Raw genomic sequence first — 26845 nt, forward strand, 5'->3', positions numbered from 1 at the left:
AAGCCTAACATATTTGCACCTTGTCAGCTACTAAGTGAGGCAACCGCTTACTGTGTCTGAAGGGACCAGTACTGCATGAGCATTAAGCTGAACAAACTTCTCAAGGCTCAGTTGAATTCCATAATTTAGCAATGAGCCCCGGGTATATGGCCAATATACCACAGCTATGGGCAACTCTGATTTCCTGGATACGAACCTCCGGTCTCTTAACTGGTTATACCTGTTGTATATTACCTCCAATCCTTGTGCTGATGTCAGCTTAGTTGGGTGTCTCCTGTTCTCTAGCTGACATTTTCTGCCACTGGATGGCAACATGAAAAATATCCCAGCACTGCACCAGTAGGGTCAATGTGACGAATTGCTTCCATTATATGCAATAACATTTTAAATGGATACTACTTATTCATTAACACGCATCTGTTAAGATCAAACTTCAATTTCAAAAATATTTTACTGCTGATACCATGTATTCATTACATTTGTCAATGGGGATATCCAACCATTGTAGTGTAAAAGCATCAAAACACTAAAGACATGTTTTCAATATAGAAATCCCTGGTAGGATAATGCAGGAAAATATACAATAAAAATGCTAACTGAATCATCCTGTGGGGAATGTCAATGGAAGAGTGCCAATCAGCAGGCAAGGGAGGGCCTGTATGCAGACACAGGGGTCTTGTCCTGCTCTTGGCTCCAATGAGTCTACAGTAGCTGTAGTTCGCTAGCATGGTTCCTATTGATATGACTGCATGGTCAATTCAGGGTTCTCTGGGCCAAGGATTCCAACAGCCCTGCTGGGGCTGTCCTCACAAGGGCCAGGGTAAGTCACTGAAGTCTACAGGGCCACCGAGGCCTGCATCAGCCTCCAGGAGACTCATGATCACAGCCATGGCTGCCTCGTCATTACTGGGGCTGCTGGAGCCTGGTTCGTCAATGCTGAGGTGCGAGTTGTCACCTGGAGGGGTGTTGAAGGAAAATGCTGTAGTCAGTCACACTGGTTTTTGATACGGTTTCGGTTGAAATTGGCAGGATACAGTGTTTGAAATTCTTAGAACATGTTGCCTTTGTGTGCACAGCTACTTACTCATAATAGACTGGTTGGAGTATGGGTATCCAATGGTGTCGGGTCCTCCTGGTAGCGTCCCTGCCGACGGAAGGTCTGGCGTTCCATTTTGAATCTGCCAGAACAAATAGGTCAGTGGTGGTCTACATAGATCAGCTTTCAACCACAGGCCTAAGTAAGCAACAGACAATACTGGATTCAAGCACAAGAGCCAACCAATTACAAATTAAAAAATCCATCAATGTCATCTTTCAACCATCCCAATGTTCTTTATCGTGTGGCTCCCTCAGACTCACTCTCTTGCCCCCTGGAGAGCAGTCTGGAGGAGGGGTGCTGATGTTCAGGGGGCTGGAGCCACAGCTGGAGGGGGTCGAGCCTCGGGTCCTGGCAGAGAAGAACAGACAGCGCCATGAGAGACTGAACAATTCAGCTGATTCAGCTCCAGGTAATTCATCATAGCACAACAGACTCATTTGCAAAGCCCGTCACTTTTTTGATAAAGGGTGCATAAATATCAGAGCAGGGAATTCACCCACGAAGGGATGTGTACAGAAAAGTAAATCGCCGAACAAGCCAGGCTTCATGGTCTGGGTGTTATTCTTTTGCTTCTACAGCTATTAACAACCTGTCATCCATTTTCTGCCTTCTCTCTCACCTCTGAGTCTCCATCACCTCCTCTGCGATCATGCGACCGATCTTACCGGCACCTGCACGTGTTCCCCCGGGGATGCCTGGCACCGTCTGAAGGGCCCGTCTCCCTCCACCTGCAATCATACATATCAATCACACTGACTGCTCCTAGACTGACAGATCATTGCATTTTCACATTTGATCCAACTCTCCTATAATCTTGTTACGAGATCTCAGATATTTCATACACAGATACAGTACATTTAATCAAAGAAAGCTATTCATTATATTTGTGGCGGCAGGTTAGCCTAGTGGTTAGAGCATTGGTCTAGTAACTGAAAGGTTACAAGTTCGAATCCCCCAGCTGACAAGGTACAAATGTCATTCTGCCCCTTATTGAAAATAAGAAATTGTTCTTAACTGACTTGCCTAGTTAAATAAAGGTAAAATAAATAAAAATAGCATGCATCTTTGGGTCCAGAGAGAATCAGCTGAAATCTCAGATCTTGTTCCAAAGCCCTAAAGGAAGCCCCTCTGATATGTAGAAAAGCATGCCTTCTTTCACATCACTCAAATGTCACCTTCTGATGTCAGCACACCGTCCATAGAGGCAGTGGGAGACACAGCAGACTGAGGATAGCTGGAGTCTGCACCATCCAGCATACTGCACCTAGAGATGGAGTCACACAGCAACATCAGGACCAGTTTCAAGTACAAAAACAGCACCACCACCGAATACGTACTGCCAGTTAGCTCTAAAACGATCAATGGAGCCCCATTGATACATGAACAGTTAAGAGTATTTTTTCCAATGTAATATTCGTCATAAATAGGGCGGTAGAGAGAAGGGTGACTTACGAGACCACTGTGTTTGTGGAGACGATGTACTCCACCTCTTTGGTCCAAGGATTCATGAAACTGAACCAGCGACTTCGCAGAGTGATGAAGGAGCCATCTTTAATCTTGAACTTATAACAGTTTGTGTTGATCTTTTCTCTCATCTGAAGCACTGTTAAAAACACAAGATACCCAGGATGTAAGATCACAGAACAAAATGTGGTGACTAGTAAGATGTAAATCACAAATTAATGTTGTCACGTCAGACAGTTGATCCAATACCTTGTCTGTGACATTTTGCCAGGTGGCCGATATCATCCTGATGGAAATACTCGTAGAAAGAGGTGCCAAGAAGCTCCTGGGGTAAGTATGCAAGAATGGCTGTGGCCCTGAATAGAGAGGAAAGATAGAGTTTCTTATTCGTGCTGTTCTTTGTTTTTGAGAAGAGAACTTTAAAATGGCACCGGAGCGTTTCCTATGAGCATTAATCAGTTCATGGACATTTTTATGATAGTTTAAATTACCGCCATGAGTAATAATGGCCTGTGAGGTGTCAAGCTGTGAGCAGGAGATTAATTCATAAAATATACAGAGGCTGAACCTGCCTTGACAAGCCTATGTACATAGGCTAATTTTGGGTGAAGGGTGGTTGAAGAGGAGAAATTTACTGACGATTTGTTGCCTCTTCACGTATTAGTTTAAACCATACTTCTAGAATGTGTGTTTTCTTGGCCAACTTGATGAAAAACTAGCTCACATCTAATCATAAACCAACAATGTCATAGTAAAATGAAGTTATAAGCTCCATCATCGTACCTCTGGTCAACAAAGACAAACTTCCCATCGATGGCGTGGCGGGAGACGTAGTCGGTGGGTTTGACGCGGATGTCCTCGTAGGAGGGCTGGGGGACGATGTGGGGATGCAGCCGGCCGATGGCCACTAGGCAGCTGAGGTTACAGCCCTCATTGTCGGGCTCGTTGTCATCGTCCAGGCCCATCTGGGTGGGCGGCCAGCTCTTCAGGTAGCCAGTACTGTGGATCGTGCAGAAGCTCTTGCGGTCGGCTGTAGGTAGAAAATTGAAAATATATTTCCTCCCATACAATGGTTCTGTTTACAGGTGGTCCATGACTTTAAGTCTAAATGACTGATTTAATGAGAACCACAAGCTAACCAAACAAGTAAAACCAGCCATCTGAAATCAGTGGTCAATCAAGGGGAGAACAACGTTTTCCTAGATGAAATATTCAACGAGGGCTTCGCTGGACATTTGCATGCTGTTTTGCATAACCTGCACAGCTTTGCTTACTAAATGGTTTTTAAATCGCAGCACATTTTAAGATTGAACAGGGGCTTCGTATACTTTTAAGCCAGTAGTTCTGAAAGTACCACTCGAGTACTAAAAAGGTGCCGAAAACTGTGCACAATTTCTGTACGTCATCACGTCATGTGGTCTTTAGTGTTTTGATGCTTTTACACTACATAATGGTTTTCCTAGTTGGATATCCCCATTGACAACTGTATCAAATAGTATGTAATGAATACATGGTAGGAGTGTATTGTATAAGCAGTAAAATATTTTCAAAATCAAAGTATTTGTTTTGGATAGTATCTATTCTCCAAGACTTTGAGCTTAACAGATGCAGTGTGTTAAATGGTGCTAATACATTTCCTACTCCCAGGGTGCAATGCTTCGCCCAGGGCTACTGGCTGGCTACTGCTAGAAAGCCCAGACAAACGCAAAGTAGTCTAAATATATTGTGGTCATAGCTAAGTTATGAATGCATTTCACATTACTTTTGGGTTGTTATCATATTATAATGCTAACATGAACGCCATGCTGAATATACGTACGTTCATGTCATTGTCACTCAATAATTCCAATTTAGTTGCTAGAAGATTAACGTAGCTTTAAAAAAAAAAAATGTGGGAACTAAACCGCCCTTGCACTGCACTGCTTTGTAACACATTTTACCTAGTGTTTCGGTGGGCTGGTCCTAATCATCTGCTCTGTAAGCAAAACATTCCCATAGTTCGCTTCTGGAGACAGTTTTGTCAACAAGCTGTGGGCGTGAAGGTATGATGTTTTCGTTAGAAAACCATTTTGCTTGCTTCTCAAAAGTGTCTCGCACCCAGTGTTGCCATCTAATTTTCAAGGTAAGTTGCTAAATGACGTTGTGATGTCATTGCGTCATTACGTAGAATACACAATGACGTTACTCAAATTGACTGGCCCTCTCAGCGGAAAATATGATTTGACATTTGTTCGGGTACAGACAGTCTTACGTACTTCTGGCTGTACAGTGTTGATTGATGTAAGTTCTGTTCAAGATCAAACATTCGTGACTAACTATATTCATTGGGTTTGGCTCGTCAAACCCGTACTACTGCTGCTGCAGTCAGCCAACAATGATTTGCAATTTTCTGAAATTGTTCCTGGCCTGCTACTGCCTGTACACGAACTGAGCGCCTGCTGCTGACATCACTCACAATGCACTTTTGCAGCCAGGCACGTGTGTTGTGACAGTGTGTGACAGAGAAAATTGTTTTGGGGTAATTTAGAGGGAAAATACGTGCATTTTAGCATTTGAGTCACTTTTCAAAAGTTGCTAAAAGTAGGTACATTTGTTGCTAGGTGCTGTTTGAAAAAAAAGTTGCCAGGGTAGTCTGAAAAGTTGGTAAATTGGCATCACTGCTCGCGCTGTGTCAGCTGCATGCATAAGTAGCCTGGCTAGCTTACAAACAGTGGTGGAAAAAGTATCCAATTGTTATACTTGAGTAAAGATACCTTAATAGAAAATGACTCAAGTAAACATGAAAGTCACCCAGTATAAATAATTTCAAATTGCTTATATTAATTCATTTTAAATACATTTTACGGGAAGCCAGGGGCATGCTCCAACACTTAGACAGAATTTAGAAACTAAGCATGTGTTTAGTGATTCCGCCAGAGTTCTCTTGATAAGTGTGAATTAGACTAGACTATTTTACTGTCCTGCTAAGCATTCAAAATGTAACAAGTACTTTTGGGTGTGAGGGAAAATGTATGGAGTAAAAAGTATATAATTTTCTTTAGGAATGTTGTGAAGTAAAAATGGGAAAAAATACAAATAGTAAAGTAAAGTAAAGTACAGATACCCCACAAAAGTACTTAAGTAGTACTTTAAAGTATTTTTACGCCACTGCTTACAACTGCCTCCTTGAGAAGATTCCAACAAATTACTAGACAGACTCAATCCTCTCAATCCGTATGTAACGTGAGACATTTGACAGAAGTACCAAAAATGATATTACCAAACCGTTTCATGTTCTAGTATCAAAAAAGAGTTTCGGTACAGGGTGCAACACAGTACACCAGTGACATCATTTAGGATATACAGGTTGTGAGCATAGCGTTTCTGATCTGGCTGACAATGAATTATCTTCTAATGTATGTCAGGCTACAATGCCATCTTCAGTGCACATAATTTTCTTCTTGGTTTCTAGAGATACACATTGAAAGAGAAATGAAACTACTACCGATGTCTAATAGCTCTAACTATCCCTGCTCCACGTGACAGGAACGAGCGCGCAGATCTTGTGAACTAAATGATGCCAGGTTAGAACGCAATCATTTTTTGCCTTTCTCGGCTGGGAGAGGACTGCAGATGGTTTAGTTTGCATGTATAAGCCATACATTGACATGTCGAGTCCAAAACGAGGGGTTAAATTATTATTTTTTTTTTTTAAGTAACGAGGTAGTTTTCAAACCTCGATAGTTTCAATCGAAGTTCTAAAATAAGCATATTGTTTATTAGCCAAGCCACTTGGTACATAGAGAAACATACATCCTGTACTCTAATTGTAATGCTAGTATGATGCTAATGATCTGTGATGCCAGGTTTATGAGTACCGAAATAAAAGGCATCAGGGAAGGAGGCTGGCCTAGATCTTGAGATGGGTACCTTTCTTTTTGGAGCAGGTGGAGGGGAAGTCCTTATCCTCTGTTTTGACGTAGGGCCGGTTACACTTCATTCGGCAGAAGAACGAGCGTCTGGCCCCGGAGCACAGTCGAGATGGCCCAGGGGTGATGTCTGTCTTAACTGGTAGACCGGCTGAGGGAGAACAATTGCATCTGCTGAACATTGAGCTAAATATTCCCAATAACTTGTATATAATGTTAAAAGCATTATCTTATAAGCCATGATGTTTATATACTTAATATCGCAGGTAAACTGCCAGGTAATTGGTATACAGTATTTAATGAGACATAATGCTGTATTGACTTTTTCACCCCGTGTCAAACTACTTTCCTGACTTGACAGGAGGGAGAGTTTACTTTTGGCATCAATTAGCCGCTCCCGAGGTGCTGTATCCGATGACGACAGTTGCTCCTTGACTTTGGCAATGTCTTTAGGATGCAGGTAATCAAACAGACTCTGTCCAATTAGGTCATTCTGAGGAAAGGGAGATTGACTTTGGAAATTAGCATTTGTAAGCTCAGATTTGGTCTGGTATAGTACAACATGAATTACAGTAGGACATTTGACAAGAATGGAGACGTGCCTGGCAATAGTTGAGGATCTTGTAAACTGACTCCGAGACAAAAAGGATCTTCCCACGATCACATCCAACAACAAACAGAAAGCCGTCAGCAGCCTAAAGGAAGACACACAAAACATTGAGTCTTGCGTCGTCAGGCTCACTCAGAGAGCAACTTAGCAAAGAGTTAGAGGGCTTGAACCTACCCTCAATATTAAGTGCTTCAGTTCATCATCGGTCAGGAAAGACGGCTTGTAGTTCGCCTCTGTGTAAGGGTTTGCTGCTCCTGTAGAAAAACACAAAACATTGTCATTGAATTCTCAAGTCACAACTTCTCCCTCCTCTTTGATGTCCAGATCTCACCTCTTAATGTCTTCATATGCTGGACAGCCATGCGTAGGACCGTGAGTTTGTCCAGCTTGCGGGACATAGCGTTGCAGGTAGGGACTAGTGCAGCCAGCTCGTCTATGAAGCTGTTCATCTTGTCCCTGCGCCGCTTCTCAATCTGACTGTGTGCCTCCCTATTGGCAGTGTAGCAGTAAGCAGAGTCAGAACAACTCCTAGTCCTTCTGTTACACAGCGCAATCTATAGACTACATAAAGTGCCTATTCATCGATGGGACACAAGGCTTTCTCTGTCTCTAATAAAATACAAAAATGAGCATTCAATTCACCCTGCAAGAGAGATTAGAATATATTTGATCCTGGAGTTCAACCGCTTGCCAGGTCACTAGAAACACCATACGTAGCTGCCGACAGATACGTTTAAAAGTGAACCATGAGGATTCAAGAATGAGTCTGGGTACCTGGCATTTTTTATCCGTCCCTGGTGATCACCACACTCCCTGGAAGAAGGGGGAAAAGGAGACCCGTTTTAGTGAAAACTGTCTTGCACCAATCACACACACGCAACATGGATCCTGTTACAATAACAACCCATTCACCACTGGTCCACATAGGTTATGTAAATGGTACAAGTCCATACACAGCCCTATACTATCTCAACATCTATGCCTCCCATGTACAATATAGAACCAGTTACATGTAATAAATAAAACAAATAAGCCTCACTGTAGGGTAATTCATGCCGTTTGCTGCAAAAATTCTCTCCTAAGTTTTTCCTTGTCTGTATCCATACTGCTATGGAAGTTAACCGGATGCCATCATTAACCATCCTTCCTAGCAAATGTTCTGTCTACAAGTCCTGTTTCCAAACCTTTTAATATTCAAAGTATTTATCCAAAAAAGCTAATTGCAACCAAAGGTAAAAAATTACACCATACTTACTCGAAAGAAAATCCATCAATTCTGCAAAGAAAATAAATGCGTTAATCATTCCGTTGTCAGATGAATGTGGATCAATGACAGACTGCAGGAAAACTACTGAGCAGACATACAAATTAGTCAATATAGCAATTTGCCCTCAAATATTTATTTTTGCAGATTGCCTGCTATAATTCTGAGAAAATGTGCAAAGTAAGTGGGTTGGGTTAATTATTCATTCATAGCTTTAGAATTCAGTGAACTCTCCAGCACTGACTGTGCACAGTGGGCCACAGTGTGGTGATGCTTACTGGTAGTCGGAGGTGCTGCTCTTTCTCTTGCGGGTGTAGTCCATGCCTGGGGTGTTGACGGAGCTGCTGATCAGGTCGCTGGAGCTGGGGGACATGAACTCATTCATTGTAGAGGTAATGTCCATTCTTTGGTCTGCCATTAGACAATCTGAAACAGAAATATGAATTAGAGTTACTAACTTTTACTATTTTGAGGAAGGATAATTCAAATGGAATTCAAGAAAAATGCCGGACAAAGCAAGGCACAAAAGGGGTCACGCTCACCACAAATGTTCATTCCAGCTTCTGGAATTTCCTTCCATCCATTTGCAATTGCTCTAGATGAAAAAAAAGTGTATACCGTAAAACTTTAATAGCTGAACATTGGCACACATTTCAGCAAATAAATGGCTGTTTCAAATAAAAACGCTGGGTCTAAATGAATTGTTTGAGGTTACCATCGACACGTCTGATATTCCCACAGTCATATGCATTAAAAACGTTATATTATTCCGTCATCATTGCTAGCCATAGTGCCACTAAAAAGAAAACATCAAATTTAATGGTGCTGAAGCGCAAAATCTGGGGTGTATATGATAGTTATTACACTTTACAAAAATATAAAAACGCAACTTTTACTGGGTACAGGGGGGTGCAATGAACCCCCACATTCAGAAATGCTCCAAAGTAGCATGCGAACAGGTGAGGGCTTTGTGTGTTGTGCTTTTTCTCTGAGTTGTAAAAGCAAGCAGAGCAGAAACTGTCTACTCTTTATTTGACTGATGTAGCTGGCAATGTAAATGCTGTTTGACTTAACAGAAAAAAGCATTTATTCCTAGTGCTGAGCTAGTTGTATAACTGACATGTAACATTAGCTAGTGTTTCATCCCCTCGACTGAAGTTCTGTCTGAAGTGAATGAGCTAACTAGCTACCACAGCCAGTTCAGCTCTAGCTAGCCTCTAGATATCCATCAGGTAGCAGTGCCTAACAGCTGTTGTGTAGCCTTTGTTTTGTCCCGTTTTAACAGAAGTAAATGAACTTGGCTCGTTTCTGCCAGATGTACCATTAGAGCTAGCCAAAAGTTGGCTAACGCTAGATGTTATTTTTGCCCTAATTAAAGTCAGTATAGCAATGTAACGTTATTGATTTGTCAGTTTCCCTAGCTATTTCTCTACTTTTCACACTGACACGGTATAAAACAGCTCCACAGGCTTCATTGTCATGGTGCAGTCAGTACACAACACTACAGTATGTTCATCATGTCTTAGCAGGATCAGGTGGTGACAGGTGTCCCAGCAGGGTCAGACAGCCAGGGAAGACCAGTCTATGGAGCCCAGGTGAATTTTGCAGTATATTATAACAATCAGTGAATGGATACAAAGTTCTGTCTTGAGTTGATGGGTAGACTAGAGTCTGAGAATAATAGTAATTTCAGTAAATGAACCAATGATTCTGTTCTTGGATAATATAATGTATGAATCTACACCAAGGTAATTCTTTGTCATGCCTCATCTGAGCAGGATCAAATGGTGACGGGTCTCAGCAGGTCAGGCAACCAGGGAAAACCAGTCTGACGGCACTGAGGTGAACTTTCGCATATACAACACTTTATTCTATCTGTGCAACAAACACTGAACAAGCAAGAAGCTTCAGAGAATGAAAAACCTCTAAAGTCAAACTGTATCAATGGCTTTTCCCAATGACACAAAACCAACAGTCTGCCGTACTGTTGGTTGTCACTCTGGTCTGGGCCTAACACACCTGAAACCAAAGAATGTTTCATTAACATCCAAAAGCTGAGTGTGATGCGTTACTCATGATAGTATCTTGTAGAAGTGTTTAGAAATATATTCAGGCCTAAAATATACTTTTTGGTCCACCAGCCACTGTGGCAGGTTGATTTAAAAATCTACCAGCCATTGATTTTTTTTACCAGCCAAAACACCCCCCCCCCCCCCCACAAAAACTAAATTAAATAGATGAGCATGCTTTGTAATGTCTCTTAAAACAATAAATGTGTTACTAGAAGTAATGTGGTATATTGTTTAAGTTCATTTCATTTGTGACCTTAGTCTTTTAGCCAAAATATCAGACGAGACAACATTTTCACCTGCCCCTTTAAGGGTGGGAGGTTACCATGGTAACGTGACTGGAGTCATGTTTGTGCCTGTGAGATTGAGAGTCTAATAGCCAACATCTTCTCTTCCCTAGCAGTTGTTTTTCAATGTTTGAGATTCAATTCTAGCTTGTGAACAAAACAATGCAAATAGCCAAGAAACAGAAGGACAAAGTCTCACTTCAGCAGAATTTTGTTTAAAGTACATTTTAGAAACATTTAAGCCTGTGCGCAGCACTTCTAAAAATGAATCTTTCACTCAGATCTTCATGTGCGCAAAGCCCCCAGCCAGGGATGGCAGCGCGAGGTGGGATAGGCTCCATACGATTCGTAGTTCTTTGACTTTGTGCGATTAATTTAACATCTATGAAACAAAAACGGCAGAAACAGCTATAAAATGTGATCATACTTGACTATTTATATTCACACAGGCGAGTGAAATGCTTGCACTGTGGAGCCGTGAACACCAGCCAACGTGACTAGTGAAATAGACATCTTTCCCACCAATGTCAAAATCGACACACATTTGGCAGGTGGTGGGTGTTCATTTTAGACCCTGAACATATGCTATTCTTATTTACAATAAAAGTTACCCCAAAATGGTCATATTAGATTTAGAAATGCAGGAAATTAGCTTTACATGCCCCAAAAATTCTGAGGAAGGACCCCCAGATCCCCTGCCAGGTTATGACCCCTCCGAACTTCTAAAACCAAAGTTGCACCCCTAAAACGCAAGAACTTCAAAGATTTTGCTGAGTTACAGTTCATAAGGAAATTCAGTCAATTGAAAGAAATTCATTAGGCTCTAATCATGGGATTTCACATGACTGGGAATACAGATATGCATCTGCTGGTCACAGATATCTTTAAAATTTTTTTTTAAAAAAAATAAAAGGTAGGGGCGTGGATCAGAAAACCAGTCTCATGCAGCGCAACATCTCTTTGACATATTTTATTTTTTTGTACTTTTTACCCCTTTTTCCTCCCCAATCTCGGGATATCCAATTTGAACTTTGTCTTGTCCGTAGGGGAGTTGCAGCGATGGGACTCGGGAGAGGCAAAGGTTGAGAGCAATGCTTCAGAGTTGATCAGGCTGTTGATTGTGGCCTGTGGAATGTTGTCCCATCCCTCTTCAATGGCTGTGCGAAGTTGCTGGTTATTGGCGGGAAATGGAAAACGCTGTCGTACACGTCAAGCATCCCAAACATGCTCAATGGGTGACGTGAGTATTTGGACAATGCACCAACTGGGATTTTTAGCTTCCAGGAATTGTGTACAGATCCTTGCGACATGGGGCCGTGCATTATCATGCTGAAAACATGAGGTGATGGCGGCGGATGAATGGCACAACAATGGGCCCCAGGATCATGTCACAGTATCTATGTGCACCTCCTGGTTGGTTGGTCTGGTACTCCTTCTCTGAGACACTGAGCTAGGTGCTCTACCTGTACAGAGAAGAGGACTGTCAGATGTGGTCTGACTACGGCAGTAATTCTAACATCCTAGACCTAGGTTACACATCACAGAAACTCACACAATACTATGTTGGAAAATCAAGGACAGTAACAGAAGCAATTTCACAGTAAAAAACAAAAACGCCCTCTTTCAAATTAAAATCACATAGCCTAAATATCCATATTATACCTATCATTAAATCAGAAGTGTTGCAGAGCATAGGCATACTGTTGATGTAGAATAATATTCTGTTAATCTTCCATACTATTCATGGGCCTTTTTGTTAAAAGGCTTCAAGCTTGTGAAAGTTATTTCCTCCTGGCCTGAAAAAGCAAAGCACTTCTTGTTAGTCTCTTTTCTGTGGGAGTGGGACAAAGCCCCGGGAAACCCAGTCATGATCAGCACAACGCGAAACACAAAACGGTCAGTTTTGCCCGGCATAATTTCCCTCCTTTACTTGATTAAAACATTGTCTCTGAGGACATGGTCACAATAAGGCTCCCAGCGCAGCTGAGGACAGTGGTTTACTGTACAGCAGTTTCCATGACTTATGAATTTACAAATAGAGGTCGACCAATTAATCGGAATGGCCGATTAATTAGGGCCGATTTCAAGTTTAAATCAAATCAAATTTTATTTGTCACATACACATGGTTAGCAGATGTTAATGCGAGTGTAGCGAAATGCTTGTGCTTCTAGTTCTGACAATGCAGTAATAACCAACAAGTAATCTAGCTAACAATTCCAAAACTACTACCTTATAGACACAAGTGTAAGGGAATAAAGAATATGTACATAAGATATATGAATGAGTGATGGTACAGAGCGGCATAGGCAAGATACAGTAGATGGTATTGAGTGCAGTATATACATATGAGTATGTAAACAAAGTGTCATAGCTAGTGGCTAGTGATACATGTATTACATAAAGATGCAGTAGATGAGAGTACAGTTTATACATATGAGATGAATAATGTAGGGTATGTAAACATTATATTAGGTAGCATTGTTTAAAGTGGCTAGTGATTTTTTAACATCATTTCCCATCAATTCCCATTATTAAAGTGGCTGGAGTTGAGTCAGTGTGTTGGCAGCAGCCACTCAATGTTAGTGGTGGCTGTTTAACAGTCTGATGGCCTTGAGATAGAAGCTGTTTTTCAGTCTCTCGGTCCCAGCTTTGATGCACCTGTACTGACCTCGCCTTCTGGATGATAGCGGGGTGAACAGGCAGTGGCTCGGGTGGTTGTTGTCCTTGATGATCTTTATGGCCTTCCTGTGACATCGGGTGGTGTAGGTGTCCTGGAGGGCAGGTAGTTTGCCCCCGGTGATGCGTTGTGCAGACCTCACTACCCTCTGGAGAGCCTTACGGTTGTGGGCGGAGCAGTTGCCGTACCAGGCGGTGATACAGCCCGACAGGATGCTCTCGATTGTGCATCTGTAGAAGTTTGAGTGCTTTTGGTGACAAGCCGAATTTCTTCAGCCTCCTGAGGTTGAAGAGGCGCTGCTGCGCCTTCTTCACGATGCTGTCTGTGTGAGTGGACCAATTCAGTTTGTCTGTGATGTGTATGCCGAGGAACTTAAAACTTACTACCCTCTCCACTACTGTTCCATCGATGTGGATAGGGGGGTGTTCCCTCTGCTGTTTCCTGAAGTCCACAATCATCTCCTTAGTTTTGTTGACGTTGAGTGTGAGGTTATTTTCCTGACACCACACTCCGAGGGCCCTCACCTCCTCCCTGTAGGCCGTCTCGTCGTTTATAACCATCGGTAATTTTGGGTGCCGATTTTTAAAGTTTTTTATATACCTTTATTTAACTTAAGAACACATTCTTATTTTCAATGACGGCCTAGGAACGGTGGGTTAACTGCCTTGTTCAGGGGCAGAACGACAGATTTTCACCTTGTCAGCTCGGGGGATCCAATCTTGCAACATTGCAGTTAACGAGTCCAACGCAATAACGACCTGCCTCTCTCGTTGCACTCCACAAGGAGATTGCCTGTTACGCGAATGCAGTAAGCCAAGGTAAGTTGCTAGCTAGCATTAAACTTACTTATAAAAAACAATCATAACCACTAGTTAACTACACATGGTTGATGATATTACTAGATATTATCTAGCGTGTCCTGCGTTGCTTGTATGCTCAATCAGATTATATGCATCTAAGTATCTGACTGAGCGGTGGTAGGCAGAAGCAGGCGCGTAAACATTCATTCAAACAAAACTTGTGCATTTTGCCAGCAGCTCTTCGTTGTGCGTCAAGCATTGCGCTGTTTATAACTTCAAGCCTATCGACTCCCGAGATGAGGCTGGTGTAACTGAAGTGAAATGGCTAGCTAGTTAGCGCACGCTAATAGCGTTTCAAACATCACTGAGCCTTCTAGTAGTTGTTCCCCTTGCTCTGCATGGGTAACGCTGCTTCGATGGTGGCTGTTGTCGTTGTGTTGCTGGTTCGAGCCCAGGGAGGAGCGAGGAGAGGGACGGAAGCTATACTGTTACACTTGCAATACTAAAGTGCCTATAAGAACATCCAATAGCCAAAGGTTAATGAAATACAAATGGTATAGAGGGAAATAGTCCTATAATAACTACAACCTAAAACTTCTTACCTGGGAATATTGAAGACTCATGTTAAAAGGAACCACCAGCTTTCATGTTCTCATGTACTGAGCAAGGAACTGAAACGTTAGCTTTCTTACATAGCACATTAGGGTTACTTCTCCAACACTTTATTTTTGTATTATTTAAACGAGGCTAAATTGATTTTGATGTATTATATTAAGTTAAAATAAGTTCATTCAGTATTGTTGTAATTGTCATTATTACGAATAAAAAGTTTAAATATTTGTATTTATTAAAAAAAAAAATAATAATATTTGGCCGATTAATCGGTATTGGCTTTTTGGTCCTCCAATAATATCGCCGTTGAAAAATCATAATCGGTCGACCTCTATTTACAACCAACATTCTTGACAGATATCTTGGATCATTTCTACACTTCAATAAACTTGTGAGCATATTCATATTCCAAAAAGGCAGTTTGGAGCATTACTTGAATGTAACATTACCAAATTAAGGACTGGCATTCAGACAACGATCAAGATCTAGGAAATATTGGACTCTGCCCATGTACAAATCACTGGCAAAGGACAGACTTTAGGGAGCCAAAAACCCACCACCCAAAGTTGTCACAAAGCAGCATTGTTGGGTTGTTACAGTACACTAGCTAGCTAGATAGCCCACATAGAAAAGAATGTGACATAGAAACACTGGCTTGACGTGCACTGTGAAGGAGGAAATATATAATCCCTTGTTCAACTGCGTGTATAACCCATGACTTGTGCGATGGGGCGGCCGGTAGCCTAGAGGTTAAGAGCATTGGGCCAGTAACTGAAAGGTTCAAATCCCCGAGCCGACTAGGTGAAGAATCTGTCCGTGCTCTTGAGGAAGGCACTTAACCCTAATATCTCCAGTAAATTATTTTGGATAAGAGCGTCTGCTCTATATAAATAGTTTGATTTAATATTTACATGCTTTGCAAGAAGAACAATTTCCCTAATAATCCTGTTTACATGGACATCTGAAATCCTGATGGGATACATGCAGAAAAATCACCAATCAAAATAAACGCTCTACCACAGCGACCATGTTATTTTTGGGAAGTCTGAGTTTGGGTATATAAAGTTTGTATGTGAACATTTCTATGATGGATACTTTTCCCTCCGAACTCACACCACTCGTTAGGGAGGCTTGCACTGCTGGCACATGCCAAATCAAATACACTGCTCAAACTCCGATTAAGCTGGTTTACATGTCCCAGGGTTTTCGTTAGGAAGATGTGGCGCCCCGAACAATGTGACTGGGAAGATTTGAATTTAACGGCCATTTCAGAAATGAACCCGACCCATATGCATTGGGTGCATAAGCCATTAAGGCGTCCACCTACGGTGCTCAGAATGACAGAAGTCACATTTAGATTATGGTAATGTTCTTAACAGAACATCAAACTCATGTAATGAAGCAGCCAAAAAAAACATTTAAATATTTGTCAAAACACAATTCGCAGGAAAACACCATTCTAAACAGAGCACCTGATAATGGTTTCATATGTGACCGAGATTAAAACAAACTTCGAAGGGGGGGGGGGGGGCAACAACTAGGCTGGGTTGCTAATATGACTAGGATTGTGCCTTTGGCTTCTGGACAATAAAATAAAGTTGATATGAAAATCAACAGAACAGGAGAGATTGTCAAATAGACCACAATGGGTGACATTCAACAGTGAGTGTAGCACAAAGAAAACTGTCTCAACTGGATCACTCTGTACAGATGACAGTAGGAGCATCTGCTCTGAGATAACATATATAAAATACTCCGATGACACATCCAATTCTGATTACATGATTCAGTTTACAATGGACGAGTTTGACCTTGGTACAAGGAGAACATTCTGGATCTGAATGCCACCAAGACCAAAGACCTTAGAATAGACTTTAGGAAGCAATCAGCTCCGAAAGAAATCACCATTGGTGACCAGAGCATAGGTGGAGTACAAGTACCTTGGTACAATAGTTGACAATAAGATGAACATTGGAGCCAACAGTAGGCGAGTGTTATCTAAATGTCAGTCAAGACTGTACTTCCTGGTTAATCTTAGAAGGCTGAATGTGAAATCTGTTTTACAATCCCTTTGAGGTCGACAGATTATGATTTTTCAACGCCGATACCGATTATTGGAGCACCAAAAAAGCCGATACCGATTAATCTGCCAATTTTTGAATGACAATTACAACAATACTGAATGAACCATTATTTTAACTTAATATAATACATCAATAAAAATCTATTTAGCCTCAAATAAATAATTAAACATGTTCAATTTGGTTTAAAATAATGCAAAAACAAAGTGTTGGAGAAGAAAGTAAAAGTGCAATATGTGCCATGTAAAAAAAGCTAACGTTTAAATTCCTTGCTCAGAACATATGAAAGCTGGTGGTTCCTTTTAACATGAGACTTCAATATTCCAAGGTAAGAGGTTTAAGGTTGTAGTTATTATAGTATTTATAGGACTATTTCTCTCTATACCATGTGTATTTCATAAACCTTTGACTATTGGATGTTCTTATTAGATGTCGACCGATTAATTAGGGACGATTTCAAGTTATAACAATCGGAAATCGTTTTTTTTGGGCCCTGATTTGCCGATTTTTTTTTTTTTTTACACCTTTATTCAATCTTTATTTAACTAGGCAAGTCAGTTAAGAACACATTCTTATGTTCAAAGACGGCCTAGGCCTCCCGGGTGGCGCAGTGGTTAAGGGCGCTGTACTGCAGCGCCAGCTGTGCCATCAGAGACTCTGGGTTCGCGCCCAGGCTCTGTCGTAACCGGCCGCGACCGGGAGGTCCATGGGGCGACGCACAATTGGCCTAGCGTCGTCCGGGCTAGGGAGGGCTTGGTCGGTAGGGATGTCCTTGTCTCATCGCGCACCAGCGACTCCTGTGGCGGGCCGGGCGCAGTGCGCGCTAACCAAGGTTGCCAGGTGCACGGTGTAGCCTCCGACACATTGGTGCGGCTGGCTTCCGGGTTGGATGCGCGCTGTGTTCAGAAGCAGTGCGGCTAGGTTGGGTTGTGTATCGGAGGACGCATGACTTTCAACCTTCGTCTCTGCCGAGCCCGTACGGGAGTTGGAGCGATGGCTGGTTAGTTAGCGCGCGCTAATAGCATTTCAAACTTCACTCGCTCTAAGCCTTGGGGTGGTTGTTTCCCTTTCTCTGCATTGGTAATGCTGCTTTGATGTGGTGGCTGTTGTCGTTGTGTTGCTGGTTCGAGCCCAGGGAGGAGCGGGACGGAATACTGTTACACTGGCAATACTAAAGTGCCTATAAGAACATCCAATAGTCAAAGGTTAATGAAATACAAATGGTATAGAGGGAAATAGTCCTATAATAACTACAACCTAAAACTTCTTACCTGGGAATATTGAAGACTCATGTTAAAAGGAACCACCAGTTTTCATGTGTTCTCATGTTCTGAGCAAGGAACTGAAACGTTAGCTTTCCTACATAGCACATATTGCACTTTTACGTTCTTCTCCAACACTTTGTTTTTGCATTATTTAAACCAAATTGAACATGTTCCATTATCTACTCGAGGCTAAATTGATTTTGATGTTTTATATTAAGTTAAAATAAGTGTTAATTCAGTAGTTGTAATTGTCATTATTTCAAATACATTTTTTTAATATGTAATTTTTTTTTAAATTATTAATTTTTATTTTTATTTTTAAATTGGCCTATTAATTGGTCTGCTTTTTTGGTCCTCCAATAATCGGTATCGGTATTGAAAAATCAGAATCGGTTGACCTCTGGTTCTTATAGCCACTTTAGTATTGCCAGTGTAACAGTATAGCTTCCGTCCCTCGCCTCGCCCCCTACCTGGGCTCGAATCAGGAACACATCGACAACAGCCAACCTCGAAGCATAACCCATCGCTCCACAAAATCCGCAGCCCTTTCAGAGCAAGGGGAACAACTACTCCAAGTCTCAGAGCGAGTGACGTTTGAAACGCTATTAGAACGCACCCCGCTAACTAGCTAGGCATTTCACATCGGTTACACCAGCCTAATCTCGGGAGTTGATAGGCTTGAAGTCAAACCGCTCAATGCTTGAAGCATTGCGAAGAGCTGCTGGCAAAATGCACGAAAGTGCTGTTTGAATGAATGCTTATGAGCCTGCTGCTGCTTACCATCTCTCAGTCAGACTGCTCTATCAAATTAGACTTACTTATAACATAATAACACACAGAAATACAAGCCTTTGGTCATTAATATGGTCGAATCTGGAAACCAGCATTTCGAAAACAAAACGTTTATTATTTCAGTGAAATACAGAACCGTTCCGTATTTTATCTAACGGGTGGCATCCCTAAGTCTAAATATTGCTGTTTCATTGTACAACCTTCAATGTTATGTCATAATTACATACAATTCTGGCAAATTAGTTTGCAACAAGCCTGGCGGCCTAAACTGTTGCATATAGCCTGACTGTGTGCAATGAACGCAAGAGAAGTGACACAATTTCACCTGGTTAATATTGCCTGCTAACCTGGATTTCTTTTAGCTAAATATGCAGGTTTAAAAAGATATACTTCTGTATATTGATTTTAAGAAAGGCATTGATGTTTATGGTTAGGTACAGTTGTGCAACGATTGTGCTTTTTTCACAAATGCGCTTTTGTTAAATCATCTCCCGTTTGGCGAAGTTGGCCGTCTTTGTTAGGAAGAAAGTCTTCACGCAGTTCACAACGAGCCAGGCGGCCAAAATTGCTGCATATACCCTGACTCTGTCGCAAGAGAAGTGACACAATTTACCTAGTTCAAATAAATTAATGTTAGCAGGCAATATTAACTAAATATGCAGGTTTTCAAATATATACTTGTGTATTGATTTTAAGAAAGGCATTGATGTTTATGGTTAGGTACATGTTGGAACAACGAGTCCTTTTTCGCAAATGCGCACCGCATCGATCATATGCAACGCAGGACACGCTAGATAAACTAGTAATATCATCAACCATGTGTACTTAACTAGTGATTATGATTGATTGTTTTTATAAGATAAGTTTAATGCTAGCTAGCAACTTACCTTGGCTTCTTACTGCATTTGCGTAACAGGCAGGCTCCTCGTGGAGTGCAATGAGGCAGGTGGTTAGAGCGTTGGACTAGTTAACTGTAAGGTTGCAAGATTGAATCCCCGAGCTGACAAGGTAAAAATCTGTTGTTCTGCCCCTGAACAAGGCAGTTATAACCCCCCGTTCCTAGGCAGTCATTGAAAATAAGGATGTGTTCTTAACTGACTTGCCTAGTTAAATAAAGGTATTTTTTTATATCGTCCAAATCGGTGTCCTAAAATACAGATTGTTATGAAAACTTGAAATCAGCCCTAATTAAATCGGCCATTACGATTACTCGGTCAACCTCTAATCCTTTTACAGATGTTTTATTGAACCTGCCTTAACATTTAGTGTAGTTGCCTGGTTTGGTTCCTTCACATGGGCAAGTCAGAAAACTATAGAGTGGGGAAATTCTAAGCTAACATATGGAATTGTTTTAAGATGGTCATACCATGGATCATTTAGCTACTTGATTTTGAATTTTAGGACCCCTTTAGGTATCAAACTAATTGATTTGGCCTTTACTACTACCAAATCAAATTTTATTTGTCACATACACATGGTTAGCAGAAGTTAATGCGAGTGTAGCGAAATGCTTGTCCCATAGGAATGCATTGAATAACATTCATAATGGCAAAATACATTACTTATTTTTTGACTAATGTTTTGAAGTGTCCGTCTTAGATCTAGGACATAAGAAAGCTAAGGAAATAGTTGTTTTTTTGGACCCCTTAGTTTTGTGCCAACAAAAATACCTCCATATTTCCATAAATTTGTATGGGTTACCATCAGGCAAGTCCCGTGACATTTGTAGGGGTCGTAGACAAAAAAAATAACACCATCTTGTTCATGAGTCTCATCTTTCCAGAATGGTCATATTAGTTTAGGCCATACCAGTTTAGGCCATACCATTTGGACGCTACAGACATTTTTGTGATGTCTCATGGTCTGAAAAACACAGCTGTAGCTCGACCACCTTCCACCGCAGAAGCGGAAGGCTGACATAGGCGAATTGAGACGCAGCCCATGCAAAAAAAAAACATCTAGCTTAAAAACGGACAGATTTTGACAGGATGTTTTTATTATGTTACTTAGATTGATGCACGGGTGTGTCAATAGACTTAAGGATGAATAGTTCTGTAGTAGTGTCAGTGCGGTGTCAGTGTACTAGTGTCAGTGCGGCTTTTAAGTGAGCATGTGTGATTTATCTTGTATAGACCATGGTTGTTGAATCTTGGCCCCTGACCACTTCCTGTTGCGCTGCATTTTATTTTATTGTTGTGACCGCCGTCAACAAGTTGTGGCTAACTTGCCTTCCCCTCCCCTTTTTCTGCATCCCAACTGTGTAGTGATTTTCATTCTGACATGTGAAAGGCAATAATACGCCACAAAGCCTCTAGTCTGCAACAAGAAGAAGTTTAGCTAGCTAGCCATCTTTAGCTACTAGGGACAGCTAAGGGTTGAGTGCTGTGTTGGGTTTCGTTGATACAGGACAACGTGTGTGGAATAACATTTTTGTAACATGCACTTGACATGTTGAGTTCTCTGGGGCAGTTAGCTAGCCGGATGTAGTGGGGCCTGGTGTTCTAAAGGGTTTTGTTATTGTTTACATTCTAAAAAAAGGTATATAGCACAGCTCTTTAATGAAACCACTCTGAAGTTTCTAAAACTGTTTGAATGATGTCTGTGTGTATAACAGAACTCATATGGCAGGCAAAAACCTGAGAAAAAAATCCAACCAGGAAGTGGGAAATCTGAGGTTTGTAGTTTTTCAAATCTTTGCCTAACCAATATACAGTGTCTATGGGGTCATGTTGCACTTCCTATGGCTTCCACTAGATGTCAACAGTCTTTAGAACCTTGTTTCAGGCTTCTACTGTGAAGGGGGAGAGAATAAGAGCTGTTTGAGTCAGAGGTCTGGCAGAATGCCATGAGCCCAGTCAGGCGCGTGGCCGTGAGAGCTAGCTAGCTGTGTTCCTTTTCATTTCTAAAGACAAAGGAATTGTCCGGTTGAAATATTATTGAAGATTTATGATAACATCCTAAAGATTGATTCTATACATCGTTTGACATGTTTCTACGAACTGTAATATAACTTTGACTTTTCGTCTGAACTAATTGCTTGCGCACTGTGCATTTGGATTACTGGGCTAAACGCGCAAACAAAAAGGAGGTATTTGGACATAAATGATGGACTTTATCGAACAAAACAAAAATTTATTGTGGAACTGGGATTCCTGGGAGTGCATTCCGATGAATATCAAAGGTAAGTGAATATTTATAACGCTATTTCTGAGTTGTGACACCTCTCCTTCTTTGGAAAATGGCTATGTTTTTCTGTGACTTGGCGCTGACCTAACATAATAGCAAGGTGTGCTTTCGCTGTAAAGCTTTTTGAAATCAGACACTGTGGCTGGATTAAAGAGAAGTTTCTTTAAAATGTTTTCTAATACTTGAATGTTTGAGGAATTCTAATTATGAGATTTCTGTTTTGAATTTGGCACCCTGCAATTTCACTGGCTGTTGGTTAAGTGGGACGCTAGCGTCCCACATATCCCAGAGACGTTAAAGGCAATGCTACCAAATACTAATTAAGTGCATGTAAACTTCTGACCCACTGGGAATGTGATGAAAGAAATAAGATTAAATAATTCAGTCTCTACTATTATTCTGACATTTCACGTTCTTAAAATAAAAGTGGTGATCCTAACTGAATTTTTACTAGGATTAAATGTCAGGAATTGTGAAGAACGGAGTTTAAATGTATTTGGCTAAGGTGTATGTAAACTTCCGACTTCAACTGTGTATCAGACCTTTTTTTTATGTACTCAAAGATCCATTATTAGCATGTTTTAATTACTCCTATACAAATGGTAGACTTTCAGGTACTCAACAAGGTCTGATTTCATTACTACTAAAACAGGACCCAGGTAGTAAGTATAAAGAGTCAGTCAATTTTTAAAAATCTGGAAGCCTCGAACACTTCAATGTTGTGATACAAAAAAATCCTGGCGACATGTATAGCACATAGAATAAACAAAAGGTTATCAGATATTGTTCATCCTGATCAGACAGGTTTTTTACATGGAAGATATATTGGAGATAACATATGACAATTACTTGAAACTGAACATTATAAAACATCGAAGACATTTTGAAAAGGCGTTTGATAAACTACGACTAGAATTTATATATAAATGCCTGGATTACTTTACATTTTGGTAAATATCTTATATAATGGGTTAAAGTTATGTACAGCAACCCCAGATTTAAAATAGTAAATGGTTACTTCTCAGAAAGTATTGAGATTTTAATAGGAGTAAAACAAGACTGTCCACTGTCTCCATATCTATTTATTATGACCAATGAATTGTTAGCTATTAAAATTAGATCCAAGAAGAACATCAAGGGGTTAGAAATCGAGGGGATAAAAACGAAAGTATCAATGTATGCCGATTACTTTTTTCTTAAATCCCCAATCTGGATCCCTGCACAGTCTCATTGAAGATATTGATCACTTTTCTAGCCTCTCTGGATTAAAACCTAATTATGACAAGTGTACCATATTACGTATTGGATTGTAAAAAAAGAAAAGGTCTTTACACTACCTTGCAGTTTACCAAACAAATAGGCGGACGGTGAAGTAGGCATACTTGGTATTCACAACTAAAGATAAATTAATTTACCGCAATTCATTTCAATAGAGTTAGCAAAAATAGATAAGATTCTGCAACTATGGAGGTAAATACTTGTTTATTTATGGAAAAATCATGTTGATTAACTTTTTGGTCCTATCACAGTTTGTTTACTTAATGGCACTGCCTATTCCAGATTACTCTTTTTAATCATAAGTGCTAAAAGTATTTCATTTTATTTGGAATGCTAAGCCAGACAACATTAAACGTGCCTATTTATATAATGAATATGAGTTTGGGGGACTAAAATTATTAAATATTAAAGGTTTAAACCTCTCAGAAAGCTTCACTCATACATAAATTATACTTAAACCCAAAATGGTTCTCCAGTAGATTATTAAGAAAGGCTCATCCTTTGTTCAAAAATGGCCTTTATACAGATTACAACTTCTCATTTCCGACTAATTGAAAATGAAATTGTTTAAAGTATCACCCTTTCTTAAACAAGCCATACAAAAGGTGGTTACAATCAGTTTTATCCTCCAGAAAAGATAGAACAAATATTACAACAAATGTTATGGTTAAACTCAAATATACTGATTAATAAAAAATAAAAATAAATGATTTATGGACTATTTATATTATGAATAGAAATGGAGGAGTTATGTCACATATGCAGTTATCAAAAATATATGGGAATATCTTTTCAATCTGAATTTACAACCAACTGATTGCAGCACTACCATAAAAATGGAGGCGGCAAGTGGAATTTGTTTGCCTGCCATATATTAAAAGATACAAATTGACTGAGAGAAACTGGCATAAATATACCAGTTTCATTTGAGAACAAAAATGTTGACAGCTGCGCCATGTAAGTTGCAAAATAAATGGGAAGAGATTTCGATGTACGCATTCCATGGCGTATGGTTTATGAACTAGTACAAAAATATATATACTTGATTCAACACTTAGTTTTTCAATTTAAATTATTATATACAATTCTTGCCACCAACAGAATGCTATCTCATATATATATATATATATCATACAACAATCTCAGCTCTGTAGATTTTGCTGTGAAGAAACAGAATCAATAGATTATTTATTTATTTATTTATTTATGAATGGTAAAAAAATATATATTTAAATCACATAATATTAACCTTACAAATAGCAGTGTTGGGCGATTTGGAAAGCCACAGTCAATAAATAATATAATAATAGTCGTAGGAAAGGTTTTCATCTTTAGCTCACAATCTGTGGATACTATACAATTAGAAAGGTTAAAAAACTAATGTAAAACATCACAGTACAATTGAAAAATATATGGCTCATGGAAACCAATATACCTTCTTAGAATTGGTATCTGTCATGGGCAAATGTTGCTGTTTATGTTTACTATATAGCTTTATCTTATCCGACTTGCCAAAATAAAGTTATTAAATTCAATCTGCTGGCCGTGGTTAATCCCTACCAGATACATGTATCTTATGTATCATGTTTACATCTCCACTGGCTGTGGTTAATCCCTACCACAACCTGTACATGTGAACAACTCCCTTTTCTTTCTCCAAATTCCTTTCTTCATTTCCAAGCTCCCCTTCTTTCCCTAATCTAACTTTATTTTCATCTCTAATGACTGATATTCTCTGGTACTTTTGTATACTTTTTTTTTTAGTTGAATTTTACCCCTTTTTCTCCCCAATTTTGTGGTATCTAATTGTTGTAGTAGCTACTATCTTGTCTCATCGCTACAACTCCCGTACGGGCTCGGGAGACACGAAGGTTGAAAGTCATGCGTCCTCCGATACACAACCCAACCAGCCGCACTGCTTCTTAACACAGCGCGCATCCAACCCGGAAGCCAGCCGCACCAATGTGTCGGAGGCTACACCGTGCACCTGGCAACCTTGGTTAGCGCGCACTGCGCCCGGCCCGCCACAGGAGTCGCTGGTGCGCGATGAGACAAGGACATCCCTACCGACCAAGCCCTCCCTAACCCAGACGACGCTAGGCCAATTGTGCGTTGCCCCACGGACCTCCCGGTCGCGGCCGGTTACGACAGAGCCTGGGCGCGAACCCAGGGACTCTGATGGCACAGCTGGACTCTACTTTCAGAACTACTGGCACCCGGGAGGCCTCTTTTGTATACTTTTTAGCCAGTAGTTCTGAAAGTAGAGTCCACTGCCAAAGGTGGTCCCCAAAAATTGGAAAGGGAGCAAGGAAAGGGTATAGGAGCTAGGAAAGGAAAGAACAAGGAAAGGGAAATAAGGATGAGGCAAGGAAAAGGAGGTATGGAAGGAAAAGGAAGCTAGGAAAGGAGGAAGGGCACAAGGAAAATTACCTAGGAAATAAAGGAAAATAACAAGAAACGGGAGCTAGGAAAGTAGGAAAGGAAGCTAGGAAAAGAGGAAACAAATGAGAGAGGAAAGAAATCTAGGAAAGAAAAGCAGTCCACATGGCCAGTAGAGTAAAGGAAGTTAGCAAAGGAATCTATGACATGAGTGAGGAAAGGAAATATGGAAAGGAATCTAGGAAAGAAAAGGAGGAATTCACCAGGGTTGGGGTCAATTACATTTGTTATTTAGCAGACAGTCTAATCCAATGCGATTTACAGTAGTGAGTGCATACATTTTCCCACTTTTTTCCCTGTGCTGGTCCGCCATGGGAAACGAACCAACATCCCTTCCGTTGCAAGTGCCATGCTTTAGCAACTGAGCCACATGGGTCAGTTCCATTTAAATTCAGTAAGTACACTAGAATTCAAATTCTCTTGAATGTTTTTCATTTAGGAACATTTTGAATTTGGTTAACTTTTTGAGTTGACTGGAATTCACCCAACCATGGCGTTCACATGTATGTGGTCGAGATTAACCACGGCAAATAGAGGAAATTAAGAAGGAAAGGAATCTAGGAAAGAAAAGGAGTTCACATGTATGTGGTAACAACGGCCAGTAGCTGGCGATAGTATTGGTTTTAGTGACAGGCTAGTTTTAGTCACAGCCTCCTGCTGCGGGGCTGCAGCACGATAACGTTACTATTGTATTGGGCTAGCTAGCTAGGTTGCTAACATTACCTAATGCCCCTCTAGAAAAACAAGTCGTTGTTGTGCTAGCTAGCTAACCAACCATTTGTCATCATGATATAATGAACATAAAGCATAAGAAAACATGACGTACTTACATGAGATAAATCAGCTAGGCCATCTCCATTCAATGATAGAATCCTCTGTTTCAAAAACTGGGATATTCGGTACTCAGTCTGTGACCTACTTTCTCCCCTCTGTCATGACTGCCGCACTACTAACCTAGTTTTTCTAAACCAATTGTATAGGAGGACTACACCATGTCCTTTTTCTCATCAATC

At 40.6% G+C, this 26845-nt stretch overlaps 1 protein-coding gene across 5 annotated transcripts; it reads right to left on the reverse strand.

Annotated features, from left to right (window-relative positions):
• Positions 1 to 432: 432 nt before the first annotated feature.
• On the reverse strand, positions 433 to 26845 carry LOC110523666 (aryl hydrocarbon receptor nuclear translocator-like protein 1). Of its 5 annotated transcripts, none has more exons than XM_036978291.1 (19): positions 26663 to 26836; positions 11693 to 12160; positions 8888 to 8940; positions 8624 to 8771; positions 8337 to 8357; positions 7856 to 7894; positions 7413 to 7570; positions 7256 to 7335; positions 7074 to 7166; positions 6847 to 6964; positions 6473 to 6622; positions 3347 to 3593; positions 2813 to 2919; positions 2552 to 2702; positions 2275 to 2363; positions 1719 to 1827; positions 1360 to 1447; positions 1085 to 1178; positions 433 to 955 (listed from the first exon to the last, which is right to left on the reverse strand). In XM_036978291.1, exons 3-19 carry the CDS (start codon positions 8898 to 8900, stop codon positions 807 to 809), a joined length of 1854 nt encoding a protein of 617 aa, XP_036834186.1. In that variant the 5' UTR covers positions 8901 to 8940; positions 11693 to 12160; positions 26663 to 26836; the 3' UTR covers positions 433 to 806. The 5 variants fall into 5 exon arrangements, with proteins under 5 accessions (XP_036834186.1, XP_021458252.2, XP_021458261.2 ...); XM_021602577.2 differs by having other exon boundaries at positions 11693 to 12164; XM_021602586.2 differs by having other exon boundaries at positions 11686 to 12164.

This window comes from Oncorhynchus mykiss, chromosome 1, assembly GCF_013265735.2.
Source record: "Oncorhynchus mykiss isolate Arlee chromosome 1, USDA_OmykA_1.1, whole genome shotgun sequence".
Taxonomy (NCBI): Eukaryota; Metazoa; Chordata; class Actinopteri; order Salmoniformes; family Salmonidae; genus Oncorhynchus; species Oncorhynchus mykiss.

What these genes read in the sequence shown, in the direction of transcription:
- LOC110523666 (XM_021602567.2), bottom strand. An exon ending in TGAAGCACTTAATATTGAGG is followed by an intron (nt 7,167 to 7,255) that starts GTAGGTTCAAGC and finishes GTCTTCCTTTAG; the next exon opens with GCTGCTGACGGCTTTCTGTT. An exon ending in AGATCCTCAACTATTGCCAG is followed by an intron (nt 6,965 to 7,073) that starts GCACGTCTCCAT and finishes CCCTTTCCTCAG; the next exon opens with AATGACCTAATTGGACAGAG.